Consider the following 22,601-nt stretch of genomic DNA (forward strand, 5'->3'; position numbering starts at 1 on the left):
ACGACGACGACGACGACGTCGGAGCCGTCGGCTCGCGTCTCCGGCGACGCGCTCTCGATTCTGCTCCGCTTCCTCGTGCGAGAGATGAAAGAGAGAGGAAGAACACAGAGAAAAATAAAAGGAGATAAAAAGAGAAAGAGAAAGAGAGGACGAAAGAGAGGCCGTGGGTATCAGTCGCGGCCGCGAGGCGAATTCATATTTTGAGGTGTCGACGCGACGTCGTGCCTGTCGTCGGGATCCTGCGCCTCCCCGCCACCCAGAACTACCAGTGAATTCTAAGCTAGGACCCTTGTTGTACCTTTTTCCTCCGGGCGTCGCGACGTTCGTCGTTACAACCCGCGCGTATCCCCGATCTCGCGGAAAGTTCCGAATTCCCGCATGAAACGATCGCGGATCGTCGGGATTCCGAGATCATTCTTGACCTAGGGAGTCGGCTGAAGGGAACGGCCTAGGGATTTTTACGCGCGATAGAAAGGCGGTCCTGCGTCTCCATGACGACCAGCCGCGTATCCTGGCAGCGTTTTCCATCTCTTTTACACTTTCACGTTACCTAGCAACTAACGTCGAGATGCTAATCGACAGATTTTCCATTTGTTTCGTGGAAGAGAACCGATTATTCACGCGGTTAAAACACGCTTCTTTTTTTAACCGTTTAAAAATTTTACACTGTATTAAAATAGTAACAATTACAATAATGTATTATTTTATTTTACACTTTATTTTATTTTTTACTTTAGAGTTACAAGAATGTTTTTCTTTTATATAAACACATGAAAACAATTTTATTATTATTATTAATTATTTTTTCTGAAAGATTAATTTTAATTTCAATTTGATTTAGTTTTTATTTTTTTTAATTTTAAGAATTAAGAAAAGAATAAATTAAGATTATAATTTATAAAGAAAGCTGTGGTACAAATAGACATCTGCTTTTACTGATTTATTGCAGCCATTTTGAATTATGATGTTGGAATCGAGAAAACATATAATGAAAATTCTTGCAAACTACATTAAAGTAAAAATATTTTTCAACAAAATAATATTTGCATACACAAATCGCCATGGAACAGATTTATAAAATACACCGAAAACTCCTCTCTTTATAAAAATAACCATACGTATATATTGCAATTAAATTATGACTCTGATTAGGCGATTCATTTTTATTGCCGTTGCAAAAAAATTCATTTTACAAATTATCATACATCATCTTAAAATATGAGATGCAGAAATTTTCTATTTCACCTAGAAACACGGATGAAAAATAAGACTCCGAGTCACGACAAGAATTCTTCCATCAATGTGCAAGGGCTCCGCGATCCCTTGAGCCGGACCTACTCATCGATGACAAAACCGCAGGCCGACGATGTGCCACTTCTTTCCACCTCCACCTCCACGATTATATAGCGCCTTGCGGGAGGCGCGATCGCCAGTATTGCCCGCTGCGCGTGGCTGGCTGGTAGTTTGTGGTGATTGTCATTTATTTTATCGCACGAAAGAATCACGTGGCCGTGGTTGAAGGAACGTGGTTTGCCCCCCCGCACGATGACGAAAGAAAGCGCCGGCGGAACAATCGGCGCGGAAATGATCCACGTGCCGAAGAAAAGCGGTCGTGGAAGCGTCAAAGACGGCGCAATCGACTTCATCGCCGGTTCGCTCGGTAATATCCGAATGTCCACCACGTGGTTTTTCCGTATCTTCCCGTTTATATATTCGCGCACTCACCCATGCCGAGATAACCGAGAGTTCCCGGACGAAATAAGTTTAATAACGATTAAACTCTGATCAATTTAATCATCCTTAATAGCATGATGTAGATTCTTCGAATGTTCAAGACGCCATAAAAGAGAATTGCTCATGTATTTTTAAGATATATGTTATACATAAAAAGTGTATCTACTGAAAATGCCTGAACCTTTGGAACTGTGTTTCACAACTTTTTTATCTAAAGAATATTTACATTTCAGTATATCTAGGTTGGATAAGTTTTTTTTAACTAAATTAAGTTAAAGTTAAATGGTATATAAAATTAATTCAATTACATTACAAATTAATTAACTTGAATCAAAATAAGATGATAATTACATTCTATTTGCACTGAAATTTTGTAACTCAATCTAATATTAAAATAAAATCCCAGTGTGTATTAAAAAAGAAAAAGTTGGATATATTCAGTATAATTATTTGTACAAAAAGAATGTGATATGAAAAAACGTAATCTACTTTTGAAAATCTTCATTTTCAGAATCAATACAATAATCAATATATATATATATATATATCAATACACATATATATATATATATATATATATATATATACATATATATATATACATAAATATCAATACATATAATAATTAAGTTAACTGATAGAATAGCTGTAAAGTTTCTAACTGCATGATATATTGTTCTTTTATTCAATTTCGGAATAATTTCGATCAAATTATAATTAATTTGGACAATTATTTTTTAAATTTATTATCATTCTCTTAATTCCTCAATAAAATTAATTCTTAATCGTTTGATAAACAACAGGAAAAACTTGGAACAACGGATTACGTTGATTGATTGAAAATTTTTCTATAATTTTCCTTTGAATTAATTACTGATTAAATCACGTTTTAATCCCAGTCTCGATTTAATCTTAATCTCTTTGTCTATGTATTAAATAATCGATTACTTTATAAAATCAATTACTTTATATTAATATTGATTGATAAATTAATCAATATTTAATTGAAATTATTTCTATTTTTTTCATACATTAACAAGAAATCGATTATCCAAACAACATAAACAAAATAATAATCCAAAAGAAAGTGATCAGAAGTTAGGTTAATTGGAGTTTTGTCGAAATTACGAGCATACAAAATTTTCAGACAGCATACAGGATTTTTAATTTGTGATAATTATTATTAATTATTCTAAAATAAACAATAAGTAAAAAAATAATAAAATCACAACGATCTTAAAAAAAAGAAAAAAAATCACCTGTAGAAATAAAACGCGTGCGAAACGTGAAGATTGACTAAATTTTGTTATGGTATAGTGCGCATTTTTTACATACGTGCATTTTTATATACGTAACACGAACTATAGATAAATATGTACATTGAAAGATGATCATTGGAAGTACAAAAGTATCTTTGCAACTTTAAAAAGTTGTTTCAAATCTTGTAAAAAATTTCTTAATTTTCTCTGAAATTTTGAACAAGTAAATTTGAAAAATCCGAAAATCTTTAAGAAATTTGTTTTAAATAGTTTTTCAAAAATTAGTTTTTTTTTAAACAAAATTTCTTTGAATCTTGATAAATTTTAATGAGATTCTTTGATTTTTAAGAATAAAGAGAATTTCTGAAATTACAAGTTCTTTCAGAAAATAAACATCTCTTAAAAGAAAATTTTTCGTTTCTTAGGAGAAAGCATCTATTTGAAATTTGTCAAATTAATAAAAATTAACTTAGATTATTATTGATGTATCTGAAATAAATTCGATTGCACTCTTTGATCTGCTGCAGTTAATGACATTGTTTGCCAAATTTATCGCTATTTATCATAAAACTATATTTTAATATATTTAGATAAATAATATATAAACATTTATCTGTAATAAATTCGATGAGAAGATAACGTTAGAATTATCAGTTCCGTTATCTCTACGTAAATAGCAGATTGATAAACCACTCAACTTTTATTCCGAATCGCTTTAACTGGCACGAGATCGTATTCCTATGTTTCAAGACTGAAAAGCGATGACTACACTTTACGTTATCAAGAACATTACATATCTATTTTTGCATTGCAATAAGCTATTTACAAACTATAAGCAATTTCTCCAATATACGAATATACAGTTTATATTTTTCATCCGCTTCGTCAATATTATAAAAAATGCTCACTTGCTGATAAACTAATTAAAATAGATGAAATTTTGTAAGAAATGAATATTATAACAATAATTATCTATAATATTTAACAAACTTAGAATTTGTATCAAGATGAAAATCCTTATTCTATTGACAATTAATTAAGCAATTCTTATCTCGGATATTTTTTTCACACATTCGACATCCGCTGAGTAAACGCATTGAAAAATATTATAACAAGTATCATTAAGCTACTTAATTACTCAATCACAATTTTTACGAAAACATCAGATTATTTTATTTGACAATGTTTCTGTTTTCATGCACAAACAAGATTATGCCATTTTTATTTAACAGGTGGTGTAGCTCTTGTTTATGTAGGCCAACCACTAGACACGGTAAAGGTAAAGATGCAGACCTTTCCATCCATGTATAAAAGCATGGTGAATTGTTTTCTGCGTACGTTGAAGACAGACGGTATCGCGAGGGGTTTATATGCCGGAACGATTCCGGCAGTCGTCGCCAATGTAGCCGAAAACTCAGTACTGTTCGCAGCATATGGTGGATGTCAAAAGGCAATCGCTCATTTATCAGGTAAATCGCGAATGGTATAATCCGTGATTTTGTAAAGTACTGTTAAAGAAGGTTTCTATTACTGATTTCTAATAGATCTAACATAATATGTATATAACAAAAATTTTAATTCAATGATTAATATTCCTTTTTTACAGGTGTACAAAACGTGAAAGACTTGAGTTCCTTCAGCAACGCTTGGGCCGGCTTTTTTGCCGCATTCTTCTCTTCGTTGACGCTGTGTCCAACGGAACTGATAAAGTGCAAGCTGCAAGCGATGATGGAAGTCGAACAAGCTACCGGGAACAAATCCAGGGTGAATAGTGTCCAATGATGGCAGCTCTTACTTAATACATCATTTTAAATATTTCGATGGTAATTTGTGAATGATACCATCGTTATTTCTCAGAGACCTCGCGTAGGACCGTGGAGTTTGACGAGGCAGATTCTTAGGGAGCAAGGTGTAAGAGGCCTGTTTACAGGTCTCTCATCGACGATAGCCCGTGAAATGCCAGGCTATTTCTTCTTCTTTGGTGGTTACGAGGCCACGAGGAAATTGCTGGCCGCAAAGGGTCAAAATAGGGATGATATCGGGTGGCAAAAGACGATGGTGGCCGGTGCAGTCGGTGGCGCGTTGCTTTGGCTAGCAATATTTCCAGCCGATGTCGTTAAGAGTAGAATACAGGTATGTTTTCGGCACTAAAAAGATGCATATCATAATAAAGCTGTAGCGCAAAGAAATGTTTCTCAATATTTCTCATCTGTTTTACTCAGGTGCAAAACATAAAAACGCCTGCCTTGATAGTTTTCAAGGATATCGCACGACAAGAAGGTATCGGTGCACTGTACAATGGATTAACGCCAACTTTGATAAGAACAATACCGGCGACTGCAACACTGTTCGTTACCGTTGAATATACAAAGAAATTTATGTACAATTATTTTTAAAATCGACTTTTAATACTTTCTATCGAATCATTTATTCTGAATGATATATGAATCATGCATGCGAATGAAAACTCAATGTAATATAAATATAAAAGGATAATGTATATATATATATATATATATATATATATATATACACACTGATAATAATACATTATAGGAAGTATTTTATATTACAAGAAATATTTTTCCTAATAAAAGATATATAAGATGTCCCAGTTTACGATGCATTTTATGCACTATTACCTGTTGGACGATTCTGAAGCAATATTTTTTCGAAATACAAGTTCTTTAATGTAATTACATCGTTCCTGTGGTGATTTATCATTCCACATAAAATATGGTATCTGTAAATTTGTAAATTTATTTTAATATTTTTATACTACACTTCATTATTTTAATTAATATAATTTGATTTATCTCGATCATTCTAAGAACATTTAAGACCAATTCTACGAGTGCCAGTGCCATTTGTGATTAGCATTATACTTGCGTTATAATTGTAAGGAATTTTAATAAAATTATAATAAAAATTTATTATAATAAATTATAATAAAATTTGATTAATGAATTGAAACTTTGTATGTATTCCAACGTTCAAAAAATTATGAAAAATATGAAAAATATTTACGTTTTTATTTTATGAAAATATTTACGCATGTATTATTTTTTCTAATAGATTATGTTTATTATCATTTCTTACAAAACTTACCATGATCGGTGTGTAGCCAATTATGGATAATTGCCTCAGTTTTGCGGCTAATGCTCCAGTAGGTGTCTGATAGTTTGTTTTCTGGCAATTTCTTATTAACTGTCCATGAGCAGCCATGACAAGAGCAATCCATCTGTTATTCGAATTTTCTTTGTCTACGCGTTTAATAGCATTTACTTCAAACTGCGAAAAAAACTTTTCTGATGGCACAAGTTGATTTTGCTCATCTAGACAAAAGACGATATCCTGTGGTGTATAATGTGGTAGTGGACGAATTTGTAATATGTCCGATGTGGTATTGAATAATTCCTGTTAAAAAGAGATGCTCATGTAAGATACACGTGCAAAGGAAAAGATTATTCTCAAGACGATATATATGTACCTGGCATGTTGCCAATACGGTTGTGAAAAGGACATTTGTCCGTGTAGATTCCGTTGAGGTTTCAAGATGAAAATCATAATATTTCTGTAATAATAAAATTTATTAATATATCTTTCCTCGAATTGTTGCATATAATAAGCGATTCGATATAAGTGATTGTTTCTTTACATACCTTCTGTAGGAAATCACGTATATTAGGCTTAAGGAATGGTCCGTCGTACTCGGGTACTTCTATTTGTAAGCTGTAATCCAGTACACAATACTCACGCGAGATATAATGATAGTTACCACGACACGTTTTGATTACAAATTCAGGTGCCATAACACGTTTGATCAGATCTATGGGATATATATTTTGTATCGACAGATACCCAAAAATACGTGAAACTACATATGGAAACCTATCGCGAGAAAATGTCATAAATAGTAGGAAAAATGGAATATAACTTCTAGTTCAAATATAATTTAACTCTCTATAATATTTTAATTTAACTCTGTAGTCACATGTTCATATATTTTTAAATCTCATTTCACATCATACATATTTTCATCATAATTTAACGCAGTATTTTCAATATTTTCTTGTATCATTCTTTGGTAACAAGCAGTTTGATTTTATAATAAAAAAAGATCAGAAGACTGATTTTTATAATAAAATAAAAATTTTAAAAATGAAAATTGTTAGTTTATATTCCAAGACCAACGTTTGCTAGTTATATAATTTTCTTTAAACTGAAAAAAAATTTGAATTACAGAGAGTTAAAAATCGTTTTATAACTGGACAATAATTACTTTGCTATCTCCTTTGCTCGACTGGTGTCCCAAGTAGCTCTCAGATCTTCGATCACGTTCTGGTAGACACTATTGCTCGAGTCGATATTAAGAATAGAAAAAGTGAAAAGCAATCTCTCAAAGTCCTTCAATCTCGCGGTTTTTACTTCCTTATTTAATCTAGTAAAAGAATTGCATCATTCTTGAGCGTTACTTATTCTGATTTTTATTATTAATAAAAATTATGGATGCAAGAATAAATTTACCTTCTGATGACTCTCTCCGTGAGTTCTCTATCATACAAGGCAACTCTTCCAGCTGCTTGCATGATATGCGCCAGAGACATTAGTGTGTAACGCGGCTCATATGACGTTAGAGCCTTCAGTAAATTTTGAAGACCTTTAACTTCGGTAAGTTGCATGCTATACCTGAAAATAAAACATTGAAAATGGAACAAGTGTTTTTCAAATTAAGAAATACTCGGTATATTGAATTCACCTTACTAATTTAACAATTGCCGCGATGCTTACAGCATTCACCATGTCGATCTCGGCTATAGTCCGTTTGATAATATTATCTAGGAAATCCCTGCTCTTGATTTTCGTGCTAGTCTTGAAAAAACCTAATGATGCTACAGCCAACTCATTAATCGACAATTCGTTCATACACTGCTCCAATTCATACTCTAGCTCGTACATATTTATAGGAGGCTTCCGGTATATATTTAGGAAGAACAGAATCTGAACTAGTTGCTGAGGATGCAGTTTATGTGGTTTATTGCCTAACTTCCTAATAGAATGCCAGACATATTGATAATTATATAATCCATATGAATTCTTGGGTGTTATCTGATATATTATATCACAGAGTAACAATGTATTTTCTATGGACAACTTTGGGAAACGTATCATACATTCTCTATCTACTCGTACACAGAAATTGTTGTAAAAATCGCATGTCTCTAGATGGTTGCTGAATGGTACCAAGTGTCGCATTATTGTCATCAGTTCATCATTTGTCAACGATTTCAAATTCAGTGCGTTGAAGGCATCCGCATATTTAAATGGTTCAATCTTCTTTTTGTTACGGCAAATGTTATAAGACAACTTCTTGATGGCCGATACTATCTCGGTACCTGTCATCAAAGACCAGTTCATCTCCAAAAGCGCCAAAGCCTCCTCGTTCGAGACCTCGGCGTACGTTGTGCTCGGCCGCAGCACGATGTTCTTGTACTTCATCGAGTTCAAAAACAGAGAGTGAGCGTACTTGTTCTCCGAGATTCTCTCCGGCCTATCGACGTCCGTGTCGAAGTTCGCATCAACGTAGTCAACCTCGTTGGTGACAACGGTGGCAGCGGGCGTTGTGTAATTCTGGCTTCTTTCCGATTTGATCCACGCCGTGCTCGGGATATTGTGTTCACATCTCGATGACGCGCCGAGCACAACCCTGTGCGAGTAGCTGCCGTTATCGCAACCTAACCTCAACAGCGACAGGTACACTCCTCGCAGATGATGAAACTTCCGCACGAGCACGCTCATCGTGAAAAAGTGGGCAGTAAAAGATACCGCGGATCCTCCCTGTGAAGAAATGTTTCGATTAACACATCAAAAGAGACAAACTCTATTTGAAATCTGAATCTTTGATGACTGACGATCTTTCCTTCGTTTAAAACTTAACCTCAAATTTTACATGTGCTATTCGCTCTGACATCTTCTACACGAAATATGAAGCTCGTGATGATCGCGTATTTATCTTCCTTTGCGGATAAATTACTGTTTTCATTTTTGGTTGGTTTTCTTTTTCTAACAAGGATGATTTTAACTCCTGCTGAATCGTATTGACAATCAGTTAACTTAATTGACGATTTATTTTTAATTTAAAGTAAAATTTCTAAGTATATTATTTGTTCTAATTTACTTCCTTTCCACATAAAAAAATGATAAAAAAATTAATAATAAATTTTAGATTATAGAATTATAATTTTATTTAGAGAAATATTAATTTTATCTTATTAATAAAATACTATAGACATTGTTTGATAAATTAATTATAATTTAATTAATATTTATAAAAAAATACCATTGATTTTTTTTTATTTTAATTCTAAGAAAATAAAATAATGTTAAATTTGTAATATAATAGTCCGTAGAAATTATTAACAAAACAATCTAAGAAATCGTCAGAAGAGTTTTCTAATAGAAATCACAGATTTCTAAAGCAAATAAAAAAGTAATTGTTTCTTTCATAAACAAAACTTATTTTTCCGAAACGACATTACTTTTTGTGAAAATATTTCCACTTACTTTTCTCTTTAAAAAAATGTTGTTAAGTTAGAAATAAATAAATGTTTCATGAAAAAAATAAGTGAATAAAAATAAATTGTATCGTAGACTCAATCTCCAAGTTCAAACAGCATAAATTACGAATGAAATATTGTAAAATTTGCTTTCTAGCTTATTAATCTTTAATTTATTATAGAAAAGATAAGAAAACAATTTAATAATCTAGATAAAGGTAATGGCAATAGCAACATGGTGAAATCGTAGGCTTCATCTTTTTAAAAAGACTCACAATTTTCACAGCAATAAATATATCGATGACGTGATCGAAGTTTATTGGTTGTTGTGCGATGCAATTAGTACGTCTTTTAGCTGCTGCTCAAAAGTATACACGCATAATGTAACAAACCTCTTTTTTTATCAAGTATATACATATACTTTATTTGAAATGTTAATCGAAACAATTTGAAACAACATATATAAACATCGTTTTACATCTCTTTATGTACAATAACTCGATTGTGGCCGATCACGTGCGGATTATCTTATTATGCATGCCTTATGTATGGATGCGCATACATATTTAAAGGCAATTATAACTATAGACTTCGACCCTTTCAGTATGAAAAATAAATATTCGCCAGATAACAATCGGAAATTTAATAACGCATGAATAACATGAAATTTTATCTTGCTCAATTTAACTTTGCTCAAATTATTAATAGATGCACACGTGTTGAAATATTACAGTGGATGAAAGGGCAAGAATTAAGAATAGATATAAATCTATCATCATAATTACTTTTTGTAAAATTAATCTAATCAACACCGTCCGATACTATTTAAAGCGTTTGTATTTCTACGTTTGCGAATATAACACGGTGCTGAAAGGGTTGACGCGAAGGGGCGTCGTAATTAATTCGCAAATGTTGTAATTATATCTTCTACAAGATCAAGAGTAAATTGGCATCCTCCGTTGTGCGATTCAGGTGTTTATTATCGAAAGATCAAAGTGCTAACAACATGCGTGCATGCACGTAATTTATCACTGCCTATTCTTGCGAGAGGAAATGAGAAGAAAAGAGAAGAGACGATATTAGAGGAAATACGGCGCAATTAAGCCGGATATAATAATAATAAAAGGCAATCGAACGGACGAGATAATATGTTTGAAAAGTTGTCGATCGGTCAGTCATTTCTGTGCGAATCGCGTCGACATAAATTTTGGTGATCGCCAAATCAATAGTCGTCCACGTATAAATCCTTCGGCTCCACCCGTATTCTATCCTTGCGCGAATGGATGGAGTTGGATTCAGAATTGGAAGGATGAGCCTCGTTCTTAGAAGGAGTCTGAAATAAACGAGAAAAGGATCTATTAATTAATTTTATTTAAATTAATCCGCATCAGTCGAAATTCTACTTTAGCTTTAATCAATTTATTCATTTATCATTTTCCTTAATAGGCATGATTCTTATCGAAATTTATAAAACAGAGGAAAATTCAGTAAATCTTAAATAATCTTTAGCGGAGAAACGAAAATGAGTGTGAGAGAGAGAGAGAGAGAGAGAGAGAGAGAGAGAGAGAGAGAGAAATAGCTATTTGATTTTATAATTTATAACTATTCTGGATTTGATTTTAATCATTTATTGAATTATTAATAAGTGAAACCTTTAATATTAAACAAATTATAATTATAATTAAATTTTAATTATCTCTGTAAAAAATTAAACGTCAATTATATTTTTACATTTTGATAGAAATATTATAAACTGAAAATTAAATCGGAGATAAATGATTAAATTAAATTCTCTTCTTTTTTTTTCCTTTCTCTTTCTCTCTTTACTTACTATAAATGCTAGTGTTTTATTAATCTGAACGAAAGATTCTACTTACGTCATCGAGAATTGCAATCAAGAATTTCATTCTGGGGAATCTGCAGTCACCTTCTTCGCAATTTACAGCGCGCAAAACGGGCAAGGGTGTTAGGCGTTTTCTCAGCTGTGAACCTCGGCACGAGGGATGATAGGGTTCTTGTCTAAAACAGGGCAATCCCGTTTACAGTTTACGCGATTTCATTTCGAGAAAGAGAAAGAAACTTAAGAATGCGAACACTTACTCGCAGTCCACTGCGCTAACCCAGGACTGATAGTAACAGAGAAGAACGGCGAAGATAATTATGGATCTCTGCACAAATGTCTGAAAAAGATCAAGAAAAAATATTATAAAAAAAAAATAAAACAAACCAAGACCGAGCAAAACATAATTTTCTAATTAAATTTATTTGTACAAAAAAAAATCAACGGGACGTTTTAAATTCATTTAATTCCAAAATTAAGATTACACCATGTACTTTGCGTTTGATTGTGTGCAAGAAATTATGGATTTGTCATAGGAACTTGCAGTTCCACTTTGCTCCTTAGCTCGATCCTTCTATTTATTAATAATTTCGAAGTTATTAATTATTCGCTTAAAAGGTCACGGTACACGCGTCCGTACGTAAGGATAATAATCAAAAGTGTCGAGAACGATTCGTGCGAAGTTAAAATCGATAAAATTTTAATGAACTCATAATGAGCTTGTAGAGGAAAGTGCGGCAATCAACGCTAAGCCGATTTCAAGCCGGATCGACGTGGCCAAATTGACACGCGGCATCGACACGGAAGTGAGAGGACCGCCCTTTCCCGGAGGGAGGGGGGGGGAAACAGCGGATAAAATACGATCGTTTCCTCGAAACGCGGAAAAGCAGCTCCTTACGAGGTAGCAAAAAATAGTATCCTTACGAGGTAGCAAAAAATAGCACACGTCCTAACGAGTGGTCGAAAGGTCAGTTTGTTTGGTCCCAAGATCGAGTCGATGGACCACGCTCTCTACCACAATTTATCTGCCGATGCGAGCGGAAACGATTGCGGAACCGTCGCCGTTCGCGTCGACCAATTTGCAGTGTTATTATTTCTTTCCGAAGACACATCGACAAGAATTCGCCTCCCCCTCTTCCTCGGACTTCGCTCCCGTTTTCCGTTCGCCATCGCACCGGGCTGAAAGGGGAAAGGTCGAAAAGGGGACAAAGTCGCCGAATGAATTTTGAAGGCGCGCGCCGCCCGCGCACAAAGCCGTGTTCCAATTTTGAATTACATTTATCAGTTAAATTATCGGTATAATATTCGCGCGGATATATCGCGTATTCCAACGGTATCGTGTTCGGCCGCGTCGGAGCGACGTGCGCGTTTTACCCGCGTTACGCAATCGCACCGCGGATGGGCCTTGATCGTTGCGTAAAGTTCGCCGGGAAAACTATTTCGTTCTCCGACTTTGTTCCTTCGCCGCGACGTCGATGTAATCTATATTTACGCGGGCTACGTGACTCCGGGCCTCGTTTATAACGTTGCAGCTCCTTGCAATGGAATCCTTATCGCGACGCGAGCATACATTTATAGACGTCAAATAGACTTGAAATAATTTTCTGGATTTTCCTCCGTCAAGAAAATTCGGTCTCGTTGTAAAAAAATCCACAAGACCTCGATTTGCGATTTTGCAAATTTGCAAATCACAGTTGAGTGTCGAGCGCGATCATTTTTCAAAAATTTTCCTCAAAAAGGAAAATTAAGCGAATAGAATTCTTAATTCTTAATTCCGTTGTAGAATGTCGGGAGGTGTTATTTCTGAAGAAAAGAAATACGAGTCGCTTTGCTTTTATTTTTAATTCTTCCTGATTTTCCGAGAAAACTACTTAAATTAATGATATTCGAAGAAAGAAATCTACAAGTGGAGAGTGTAATAGAAATAAAAAAAATGCGACGCGCACGCGATAAAAGATGTTTTTTCTCGGCGTAAATAGGAATTCGGTAGGATTCGGTAGGTTACCGCTTATTTACTTTAATATATTTTCGCCGTCCTCGATCAAGTTCACGTTATTGTCGGTCCTCAACCGTGATTGAACGAAATTGAACGTACAGATCACGTAGCACACACGTCATAAAGAGGTCTTCTCTCGTAAGAGCGTTTTTAGAATATGAGAAAACGATTTTCCCTGGTTCTCCCGCTTAAAGCCACGGCATAAAATATCGCCGTCGATATTATTTCCCGATACTCGCGTTTATAGTCGAGCAATGAATAAATATGTTGCATCTCGCGAGCAGCTCGTATTAATTTCCCTTTCTTTTCTCTTCTCTCTCTCTCTCTCTCTCTCTCTTTTTTTCTCTTCTTGTCTGAATCTTACAATGGAACATTTCGAGCGCGAACGTTTTCCTTTCGATCGCTCTAAAGCTGGCGAAGACATATTCTTATTACTTTGCTTTTGCCAAAGTAATTTAGAAAAAATGATAAGTGAAAAGATTTTCATCATTGAGCTTTGCGTGTAGAGATTAAAAATTTTTTTTAAATTACCCCTTAACGAGAAAGAAAAGCATGTTTCATAATTTTAAATGCTTGAGAAATATAAGAAAAGCAAGAAGGGTAGGCATTTCTGTCGTGATGTTTTCTCGCTATAGAAATCCGTTCAACACTCATACGAAACTACATGTACACGAATATCGATAGGTGATAAACGGCAATTAAGTCATTTTCAATCGCGTACAAATCAGGATATTGCTAGAAGTATTTCAAGCCAAGACGCGAAGGATCGGAAGGAATTAATCCTCGCCGGTAAGAGAGTTTTCGGCAACTCTATATATATCCGCAAATTTATAGTATTCCTTTTCAGACCACCAGAATCGAAATTTTTCTTCTGTTTTCGATCTCAATTAGAGTTTTTACATTTACTTGGATTCTCTAACTAATCATACCGTTTTACTTATTGCCTAACTCCTACTTAGAAGCTAAAATTTCGATGTAAAGACAAATTTAACAAAAGTATAAATTACTTAGAATAAATTATAAATAGAATTATTGCAGGAGGAATCGAACATTATGAACAAGTTGTAAAAGATTTTTTCACGTTCGATAAATAAAGCCGAAACTTTCCCCGCTCTGAAATTACAATTATCTAATTAAAATAACTTTGATTAAACGTGAGTTGCGTCTAATTCTGATCTCTCGCCATTCCGGCTGATTGTAATCGATGAATAGTATCGTATAATCTTCGCTTAGGGGATGATATGAAATATATTTCAAAGTTCGCATTCTTGATTACTATCGCACAAGAAGTTTCCACTATATAACAGTTTAATGTAAATGATATGCGAGATGATTCTTAATATTCTGATAAGAGACGCGAGATAATGTCTTAATGTCGCTTTCAGGTATATTCTCCCTGTTGTCCCTGTGGCACATAGTACATAAAATGCCATATTGTTGTAATAGACGTTAAAAGCATTTTATAACTTCATATTTAACACTAGAAATACCGAGCATTTTTGGCCGTTTTTATTTGTTGAAATTGATATTTTTTTCTAATAACGAAATTAGGATGAAAAAATTCTTTTATCTTAATATTCCACTGGAATAAAGAAAACAATTAATAAAATAATTAAATAAAATATTTTATTAATAATATTATAATAAATGTAAATATATTTTATTAATAATTAATAAAAAGTTAAAAAATTTAAGAATCACATCTTTAATGCATGAGATTTAAAAATTAAAATTAAAATGATATCTTTCTCTCTCTCTTTCTCTCATTTTTATAGTTATATAAATATTCCAAAAGAATATCTTCATGTAAGATATAAATTTTTTAATAGATTTAAAATATTTAATTTTCCGTGAAAACCGCTTGATGAATTATAAACATTTCGCAATAATTCCATTCCTATTCTGAATCTCAATCTTATTAAGTAAATCATAATAAAAATCTAAAAGCGATGCACGTTCATTCATGTTTCTCTCTACGAATGTGTGGGACATATGTGTGGAGATATATGTGTATCACTTGATGTATTCGTGCATTAATATAAAATTTATCAAAGGGCCCACTCGATGGGAATAGGCAGCATCGACGACGGGATAGGCACGATAATAATGTCGCATTCAGCCGATTTTAGTTAATTGGCGGCCATCGTAATTGCGGAAATTGTGCAAATGGATTGCTGTGCGTTTAATAAGTCTCGATAACTCGACAATCAATTCGAACATGTACATTCTTGATACCTCGAGTATCAAGAATCGTCTCTTCTCCTAAGAAAATCCCAACTTTCAAAAAATAATAATAAAACATTTTATATACTATTATTCTATCATTAGCGATACCGTAATATAAAAATGTTGGTTTCATTAAACAACCTTCAAGAGAATGTAAGAGTCATAGTTGCAATTAATTTCAATAAAACTCTAAATCGTCAGCGTTATTCCATATAACACCCAAAGAATTCGAAGAACGAAACGTGGAATGTGGATCACCTATTGTTGCAAACGAGAACAAACACCACGTGCATTGTCAAATAATTAGACAATGATGTTTGTCAAAAGATAACATCTTTATTAAAGAGCGCCGCGTTATTAGGACTTTCAAGTACGACTGCCAAGCAAACGAAGACAAATACAAATTAATACGGCGTCACGTGATCACGATATTCGCGCTTCCATCCTTCAGCCATAGTTCAGCCTTGAAGATGATATTAATTATTAAACAACACACGTTGTGCGTGGACCACACGCTGAACTCGCATCTGTCTTGGTTTATGCCGCACGATGCCGAGTGTCGACCACTCATCCTCATTAATCCGGGACGTGTGATCCTATTTTTTTTTTTTTTTTTTTTTTTTTGAAAACAGCGTTAATCCCCCGCAGTCTTGTTCGGCTCATTTGCGAAACATTTTGCTACGCAGAACGCTAGCGTAGGACGCCAGATTTGGGACGACATTTGTTCTTTGTCAAAAGGTCACAATAGTCACGCGGTACACGGATATCTTTCAATCACCGGGGAATAATTTATGTTCGTTATTCGTCCAAGCGGCTATGACAATTATCGAATGGGCGAAATACGATCGTAAACTAATAATGATTTCAGCGGTATAACGGCACATCGTACGAAAGCAGGTGTTCATGTTTGAGTTTCAACGCGATACTGTTATCAATTCGTAAAAAGTACGACGCGAGTAATAATAGTTGGCCAGCAATCTCTCCCCACGCTGCCATCATCAATTTATTTAGTTTTTACGCATCTCTCTCGTTATTCTAGCAAATGATAAATTTTTACAAAGCCGGATACGTATGATAAAAGGAGGCATCTCGAATGTGAAAGACATTCGGCTAATAATTATATTATTACGCTTTACTGGGAAGAACAGCTTTGCAAAAATACCTAGACTTTGATACAGAGATATGAAAATAGTTTCGTTGAGCCATAAAAATAATGACGTAGGATGTTCAAGTTACTTGGTAGAATATGAAAAAATTTTGCAGTATATCGTCATGCTTAAGCGCATAATTATTTTAATGGCTTAACGAAATTATGTACAAAATGATTTCTCTGCGCACACATTTCATCTCGCCGCATCATATTGATAATGTAACACAACAATTTCCTTTTATTTATGTATTCCCCCGGTTATATTATCAAGTCGCAATAAATCGTGTCGCAAAATTAAATGTGTATCGCGATGAGGAGTGTCTTGTGAATACGAGAGGTACGCGCTAATAATTATTTACGATACTACATTTTCCATCTCGCCGCACCGTATTAATAATGCAGCGCGATAATTTTGAAAATGAGCCAAAAAAGTGCTCGATACAAATTCGATCCTACGCGAGTTCATTAAGCCATTATTTAATCAAGTATCGTCGAAAGGCAGCCTGATTAGATGCACTGTAAACAGCAATATATAGAATGATGCGCGAACCCGAATGAATGTAAATACATAAACAATAATATGCATATATTTGGCAATCATAAGCGGCGTCGCAATAAACGGCGAATTAAATCCGCGGATGATCAAACATGACATATTAAGACAGGTGAAACGAGATGTATTTGCGTATTTCTGATTTTTCCGAATTGCGCACCGCAGAGACGTGAACATTTTGTCCCGAAGCTTTTTTTGCTAATAGAATAAAATAAATTTACAAACGACTGGAGCTTTCCTTTTATCGCGACGTAGCTTTAAAAAGTCCCGCGTTCCCTCCGCTTCAACGATATATGCCAAAAATATACTCTGTCATTCAATTTGCGATTTTTCATTCACGGGCGTAGGCGAACAGAAAAGTTAATTTTTTTTTTTTTCACCGACGGCTCCATTTTTTTATTAATCGGAGCATCTTGCTCCGAGGTATGCCGACTTATCAATATCAGGGGATGGATGTGTGTACAGGGTGTTCGCTCTTCCTTTTTTCTGTCCGATGCTTTTTTTATTCGTCCTCTTATTGTTTCTTTGTGCCGATATCAATTACCAAAGTTTGGGGGGGGATGATCGGAACGCCGAACGAATATACTCGTTATTTTCGAGGGAACCTTATCCACTGTTTGTGCATGCTAATGGCGGGGGCGCAAGAGTGGATTTACAAAGTAAAGTGTCGTGTGTGTGGAAATTGACACAATTTTGTGCGGCTTTCAGGCTTATCTGCCCGCGATATTAACGCGGACGATTTTACGCCGGCGCGTCCCACATCATGGGGGGGGGGTGGCTCTCGCGCCCCGCGAGTAAGTTGTATTACATTTTCCTCCCCCGCGACGCGTATCTCTCAGCGCCAATATTGTTTCGCATTGCAGCGTAATTTATGAGGCCATTACGCCCGTCTTTCGTCGCGATTTATTCTTCTTGCAGCGCCAGGGAAATAAATTTTTTTCCCCGTATTCCGTATTTTCGAAAACAACATTTCCTCCCTTAAGTGAATTTAATCGTTTCGCGGAAGTTCGCGCTGCGGTAACAAATTGGTGTTTCCACCCCTTCTGGCATGGAGCCGGCGGCTCGCAATTGTGCTCATACGCGGGCTGTAACTTACGCGATGTAATCCGCGGATTATTCCGCGATGATCGCATCGTCATCGAGATGAGGGAGAGCGCGAGCGAAATTTGTCGTGATGCGGATTTATCGTAATACATTTGCCTCCGAGAGAGATTTTAGAAACGTGCCTTTTGATAAATTTAAAGACAATTTTATGTTGAAGACAAAGAATGTTCGAGGTAAAAGAACATTGGCAGAGATCACGGTTGGCGTAACGCGAAACGGAAGAGTCATCGCGAACGATCACGTTTACTTTTATTTTGAAAATTTGTCAAAGAATCGACCTTTAAGATATCATTCTGCATGTTCGCTATAAGAAAACGCAGTCAGCCCAATCGTGAATCTATCTTCGTATTCGTTATATTTCCGCAAACGAAAAGGGCAGAAGGCTCGTTCGAGTTTTCAGTCTTCGCATGAAAGTGGCATTTTGCATCACCGAATATGCATAAAGGGGCAGGGGGCAGGGGATATAAAGAGATAAGTACGACGAAACGCTATCCAAGTACGTACACGCTTTCCGTAATTCATAAATATTTTACAATTATTCGTCGTCTGAAGTTTCCCCCTTCGGACAGAGTGAGACGTCGTCGCGACTTTTTATCGACTACTTAATGCCGTCAAAAAATTCCGACTCAATTCAGCAATAAATTCGCCCGTGCGTTCAATCGCGGTTTTATTAGCGAGTTAATGATACGCGTTTTCGAACTCGTATCATCGAGAAAGGGGAGGGAAACGAGATAACAGCGAATAGCAGCGAATAATGTGAGAGTGAAGAGTTCGAGGGAAGAGAAACACAGGGAGCCGGGGTCGGAAGCGGGACAGGTCGGAACGGCGGGGTGCGAAATACTCCCCTTTCCTCGAGGGTTGCACGCGAGGGGAAACGAGAGGGACCGACGGATCGCTTGCGGTTATGTCTCGGATGTGGGACATCCTGGCGTCTTTCCGTCTGGTAGAAAAAGCGGATCTTATACTTTTTGTTCCTCGCTAATTCACTTCCGCTTCGTCCCCAATCGTCATTGATCTGTCGAGTTCGATTCATCGATCCGGTTTTTTTTCTTCGTCGTTTATCAACGCGACATGATCAAATAATGTCGCGTAGCAGCAGATCCCGTTTCTTCGTTAATTACCTAATAATCTACCGAGCGATATGCCACCCTTTCTTCTACGATCCGATTTCGTTCATATGCGATAAAGGGTTTGCCATCGTTCTTCGGCGGGATGGTTCCCCTAGACGCGAATTATTGAGCCTTACAGTGGTGAGAGAAGGGACGATTATTGCTCCAAAACTTGCCTCGATGTGGGATTATTTTTCCCTAAAAGTCGATCAGTCGAATTAAATCGGGGTATTTTCTCGTATATCTGTTCTCTCGAGACGAAATGTCAGACATCATTATTTCCCGCATAAAATTTTAGTCACTTTCGTTTGTCATCGTCTACATCGTTGCACGCTTTATCGTTTCACTTTAGCTTATTGTCAGTGCTCAACTTCCACTCATGCACGCACGCGCGCGCGCTCGCGCGCGCGCACACACACACACACACACACACACACACACACACACACACAATGACAATAACATAGACAATAATACATATTCCACAATTAAAGGATTAATGCGGAGAAAGAACGTCCGCTAAATTATTATCCTAGGAGAAACAGCCGACGAGGCCGTATCGTCGGGAATTTAACGAAAACGCTTGTCGTAAAATCACGAAATGCCGTTTTCGTTCACGGTCGCTGGCGATACACGTATATACATATACACTTAACTGGCAACGAGTAAAGAAACTTTATGCATTCTCTGGCGACTACTCGGACCAGACGTAATGTCTCCAGCATCCGCAACGGTTACATTTGCCCTTTGATACGCGTATGCGGTTCGTTAGTTCCGGTCAGAAATATACACACGATATCCAACTTGCGAAACTACCTCGCAGTTTTGATACGTGACCAAGAAACATAAAGGACAAAGAGATTTTGACGACAAACGTTGATCTTCACGTGCAATCAAAGTACTCGAGAAATGTAAAGTTATCTCCCGACAGCATTATAAACATGTGATTAATAATATATAATTAACAAACAACTATACTTTGTAATATTTCAAATAAATGAACTTAATGTTAATGAATTTAATAATTAATAATTAATATACAATGTGGATTTTTAGGATAATTTGTTTCACGAACTTACAATTTGTTTCACGAATTTACAATTTCAACTGTAATTGCACGAACACACCCACACACAGAGGTATGTTATTTGTTATTTTATATAGAGAATATTTTTTGAAGAATTGTTTTTTTGGATGTTACGTACTATATTTCTTGATTGGAAATCGTTGATTCATCATTTTCAATTGTGTTTAGCAGGTTTGCGAAACGTGACATTTCGCGTACCATAGGACATATTGCTATAGCCGACGATGATATGTCAAGTCCCGTAGTCTATTCGACAAACTGTTGCTGCGAACGCGATGACACACATTGTCAGAAGTCTTGCCCAATCAACATCCATTTTACGTCAGATTTTCCCCTTTGACGTGATTCAATTCACAAAAGTGTCGCGAGCTCCATGACAGAACCGTTTTAATGTGTGATCCCCTTTCGATCGGAAACGTAAAGAAACGTCCCAGCGGGGCGAAAGACAGATTCACTTTGTTCTGAAAGCACGATGCGCGATACATTTTTTTTTTTTTTTTGTAAAGTCAGTTTCCATTTGTCAAGTGTCAAAAGATAAATGATACAGAAATATTTCAACCCACGTCTCCCGCTCGTCTCGTCGCGAGTGCAACGTGAATGAATGGAACAAATGGATGAGATACGATAGCCCCGCGCGTAATCAGAGTAAATTTACTTCGGCTTCTCGAAAGCTCGCGTGCGTGTACTTTTACGTAGAAAATTATCTAGTTAACAACCCTACTCTCGCGGAATGCCATCGATATCTACTCGATCGGTCGGCGAGAGAGATGGCAATTCGTGAGTTTCGCGGACGCACGTTACAAGTGCATCAGCGGAACGAGATGCACTTTTCCGGTTTCAATCGCTTTCTCGCCGTGAATGTAAAACGAAAATCTAAAAGAGCGCATCTCGAGGATCGTATATATCCCGCGTCCGGTCCGCAATGCGATCGACTAATCTCTCAATAAACTAGCCGCTCCGCGGACCTTCTCTCCGCGAAGCTCTCTACGATTTCTGCCACCAATACAATTCGATATTGAAGATTCGATTGTTCACAGAAATTTAATGTTAAATTTAAAAGGAAATTATCCGAATTCTCAAAGAAAACCATGAGCACAAGGAAAGCATCGCGCCGGAATTTCTCTTACTTCGCCTTCAAGACATTTCTTCCTTTTCTTCTCTGTTTTACAGAAATCAGTCTCTTGTCGCAATGACAGAATTCAAAAACGAATTTTTTTCCATTTCATTATGCAAATTAAACTCATTGCAAATTAAACACTTGGCCAATATTTACATTATTCTGTTATCTTCGCTCGTATGAAAAAAACGAAATGTGTTAAAAGAAGAAGAACAAAAAGAAACGAACGATGGGAAGAAACAGCGTGAAAAAAAAAAAGACGCGTTTCAGTTGCGAAACGGTATTAATTGACGACTTTAATTAACTTGTAAATGATACTCACAATCGTCATTTTGCTGATAAAGGTATCTTCGTCGATTCTGTGTAACCACGATATCACTGGTCTTGTCTGTCTTCGGGGGCCTTAGCCTTCTCTTCCTCTTCTTAACGAGGCGCGGATCTCGTTACGAGTGACGGCTATTGCTGGACGATCGGTGGACCGTGGAGCGGGGATAACGCTCGGCGATGGTGGTTGGTAGCAGGGGGTACGTTTCGGTACCGCGAAACAGTCAAATGAGACCAGAAAGAGCTCTGAGACTTTCGAGGTCAGAGGGCGAATGATTGGTGGTACTCGCGCGGGCTACATTTATACCGCGGGCTCGCTCTCTCTTTCTCTCTCTTTCTCTGTCCCTCATCCCCCTCGCTACTCTTTCCCACCCCGTGCTCTCTCTCTCTCTTTCTCTCTTCTACCCCCCCGGTTCCTCATGGAGCTCGTGAGAGAGCAAGAGCGGATCGGCTCTCTCTGGTGGGCGCCACGTATCCACCACCACCGTCGCCAGTGGACGTACGCATTCCTCCTCTGCTCATCCGAGGGTGCGTATCCTTTTACG

At 36.2% G+C, this 22,601-nt stretch overlaps 3 protein-coding genes across 4 annotated transcripts; 1 reads left to right on the plus strand and 2 right to left on the minus strand.

Moving 5' to 3' along the window:
- The first annotated feature begins 21 nt into the window (after positions 1-21).
- On the plus strand, positions 22-6,605 carry LOC105427530 (mitochondrial ornithine transporter 1). 2 transcript variants are annotated; one of them, XM_089079058.1, is made up of 6 exons: positions 22-163; positions 1,250-1,469; positions 4,226-4,462; positions 4,600-4,757; positions 4,851-5,126; positions 5,216-6,605. In XM_089079058.1, the coding sequence occupies exons 2-6, from the start codon at positions 1,367-1,369 to the stop codon at positions 5,387-5,389; spliced, it is 948 nt and encodes a 315-aa protein (XP_088935184.1). In that variant the 5' UTR covers positions 22-163; positions 1,250-1,366; the 3' UTR covers positions 5,390-6,605. The 2 variants fall into 2 exon arrangements, with proteins under 2 accessions (XP_088935184.1, XP_088935179.1); XM_089079053.1 differs by lacking the exon at positions 22-163 and having other exon boundaries at positions 402-1,660.
- LOC105427528 (non-canonical pre-mRNAs endonuclease FASTKD5, mitochondrial) lies at positions 4,553-9,021 on the minus strand. Its single transcript, XM_011639293.3, has 9 exons — positions 8,906-9,021; positions 7,753-8,831; positions 7,521-7,682; positions 7,276-7,434; positions 6,656-6,884; positions 6,484-6,567; positions 6,102-6,410; positions 5,636-5,736; positions 4,553-5,140 (listed from the first exon to the last, which is right to left on the minus strand). Exons 2-9 carry the CDS (start codon positions 8,790-8,792, stop codon positions 5,110-5,112), a joined length of 2,115 nt encoding a protein of 704 aa, XP_011637595.2. The 5' UTR covers positions 8,793-8,831; positions 8,906-9,021; the 3' UTR covers positions 4,553-5,109.
- Positions 9,022-9,945: 924 nt separating this feature from the next.
- On the minus strand, positions 9,946-22,346 carry LOC105427531 (uncharacterized). Its single transcript, XM_011639295.2, has 4 exons — positions 22,055-22,346; positions 11,651-11,730; positions 11,428-11,569; positions 9,946-10,883 (listed from the first exon to the last, which is right to left on the minus strand). The coding sequence occupies exons 1-4, from the start codon at positions 22,061-22,063 to the stop codon at positions 10,773-10,775; spliced, it is 342 nt and encodes a 113-aa protein (XP_011637597.1). The 5' UTR covers positions 22,064-22,346; the 3' UTR covers positions 9,946-10,772.
- Positions 22,347-22,601: the final 255 nt, after the last annotated feature.

Source organism: Pogonomyrmex barbatus, unplaced genomic scaffold, assembly GCF_055798465.1.
Source record: "Pogonomyrmex barbatus isolate J1 unplaced genomic scaffold, ASM5579846v1 scaffold1, whole genome shotgun sequence".
NCBI lineage: Eukaryota > Metazoa > Arthropoda > Insecta > Hymenoptera > Formicidae > Pogonomyrmex > Pogonomyrmex barbatus.

Excerpts from the sequence above, each read along its gene's own strand:
- LOC105427531 (XM_011639295.2), bottom strand. Across the intron at positions 11,570-11,650 it reads GTTAGCGCAGTGGACTGCGA|ACAAGAACCCTATCATCCCT; the intron begins GTAAGTGTTCGC and ends GCCCTGTTTTAG. Across the intron at positions 10,884-11,427 it reads TGATTGCAATTCTCGATGAC|ACTCCTTCTAAGAACGAGGC; the intron begins GTAAGTAGAATC and ends CGTTTATTTCAG.
- LOC105427528 (XM_011639293.3), bottom strand. The coding sequence starts at position 8,792 with ATGAGCGTGCTCGTGCGGAAGTTTCATCATCTGCGAGGAGTGTACCTG. Across the intron at positions 6,885-7,275 it reads CGAGCAAAGGAGATAGCAAA|GTTTCCATATGTAGTTTCAC; the intron begins GTAATTATTGTC and ends TTCTCGCGATAG. Across the intron at positions 5,737-6,101 it reads TTGGCTACACACCGATCATG|ATACCATATTTTATGTGGAA; the intron begins GTAAGTTTTGTA and ends ACAAATTTACAG.
- LOC105427530 (XM_089079053.1), top strand. The coding sequence starts at position 1,546 with ATGACGAAAGAAAGCGCCGGCGGAACAATCGGCGCGGAAATGATCCAC. Across the intron at positions 4,463-4,599 it reads GGCAATCGCTCATTTATCAG|GTGTACAAAACGTGAAAGAC; the intron begins GTAAATCGCGAA and ends CCTTTTTTACAG. Across the intron at positions 4,758-4,850 it reads CTACCGGGAACAAATCCAGG|AGACCTCGCGTAGGACCGTG; the intron begins GTGAATAGTGTC and ends GTTATTTCTCAG.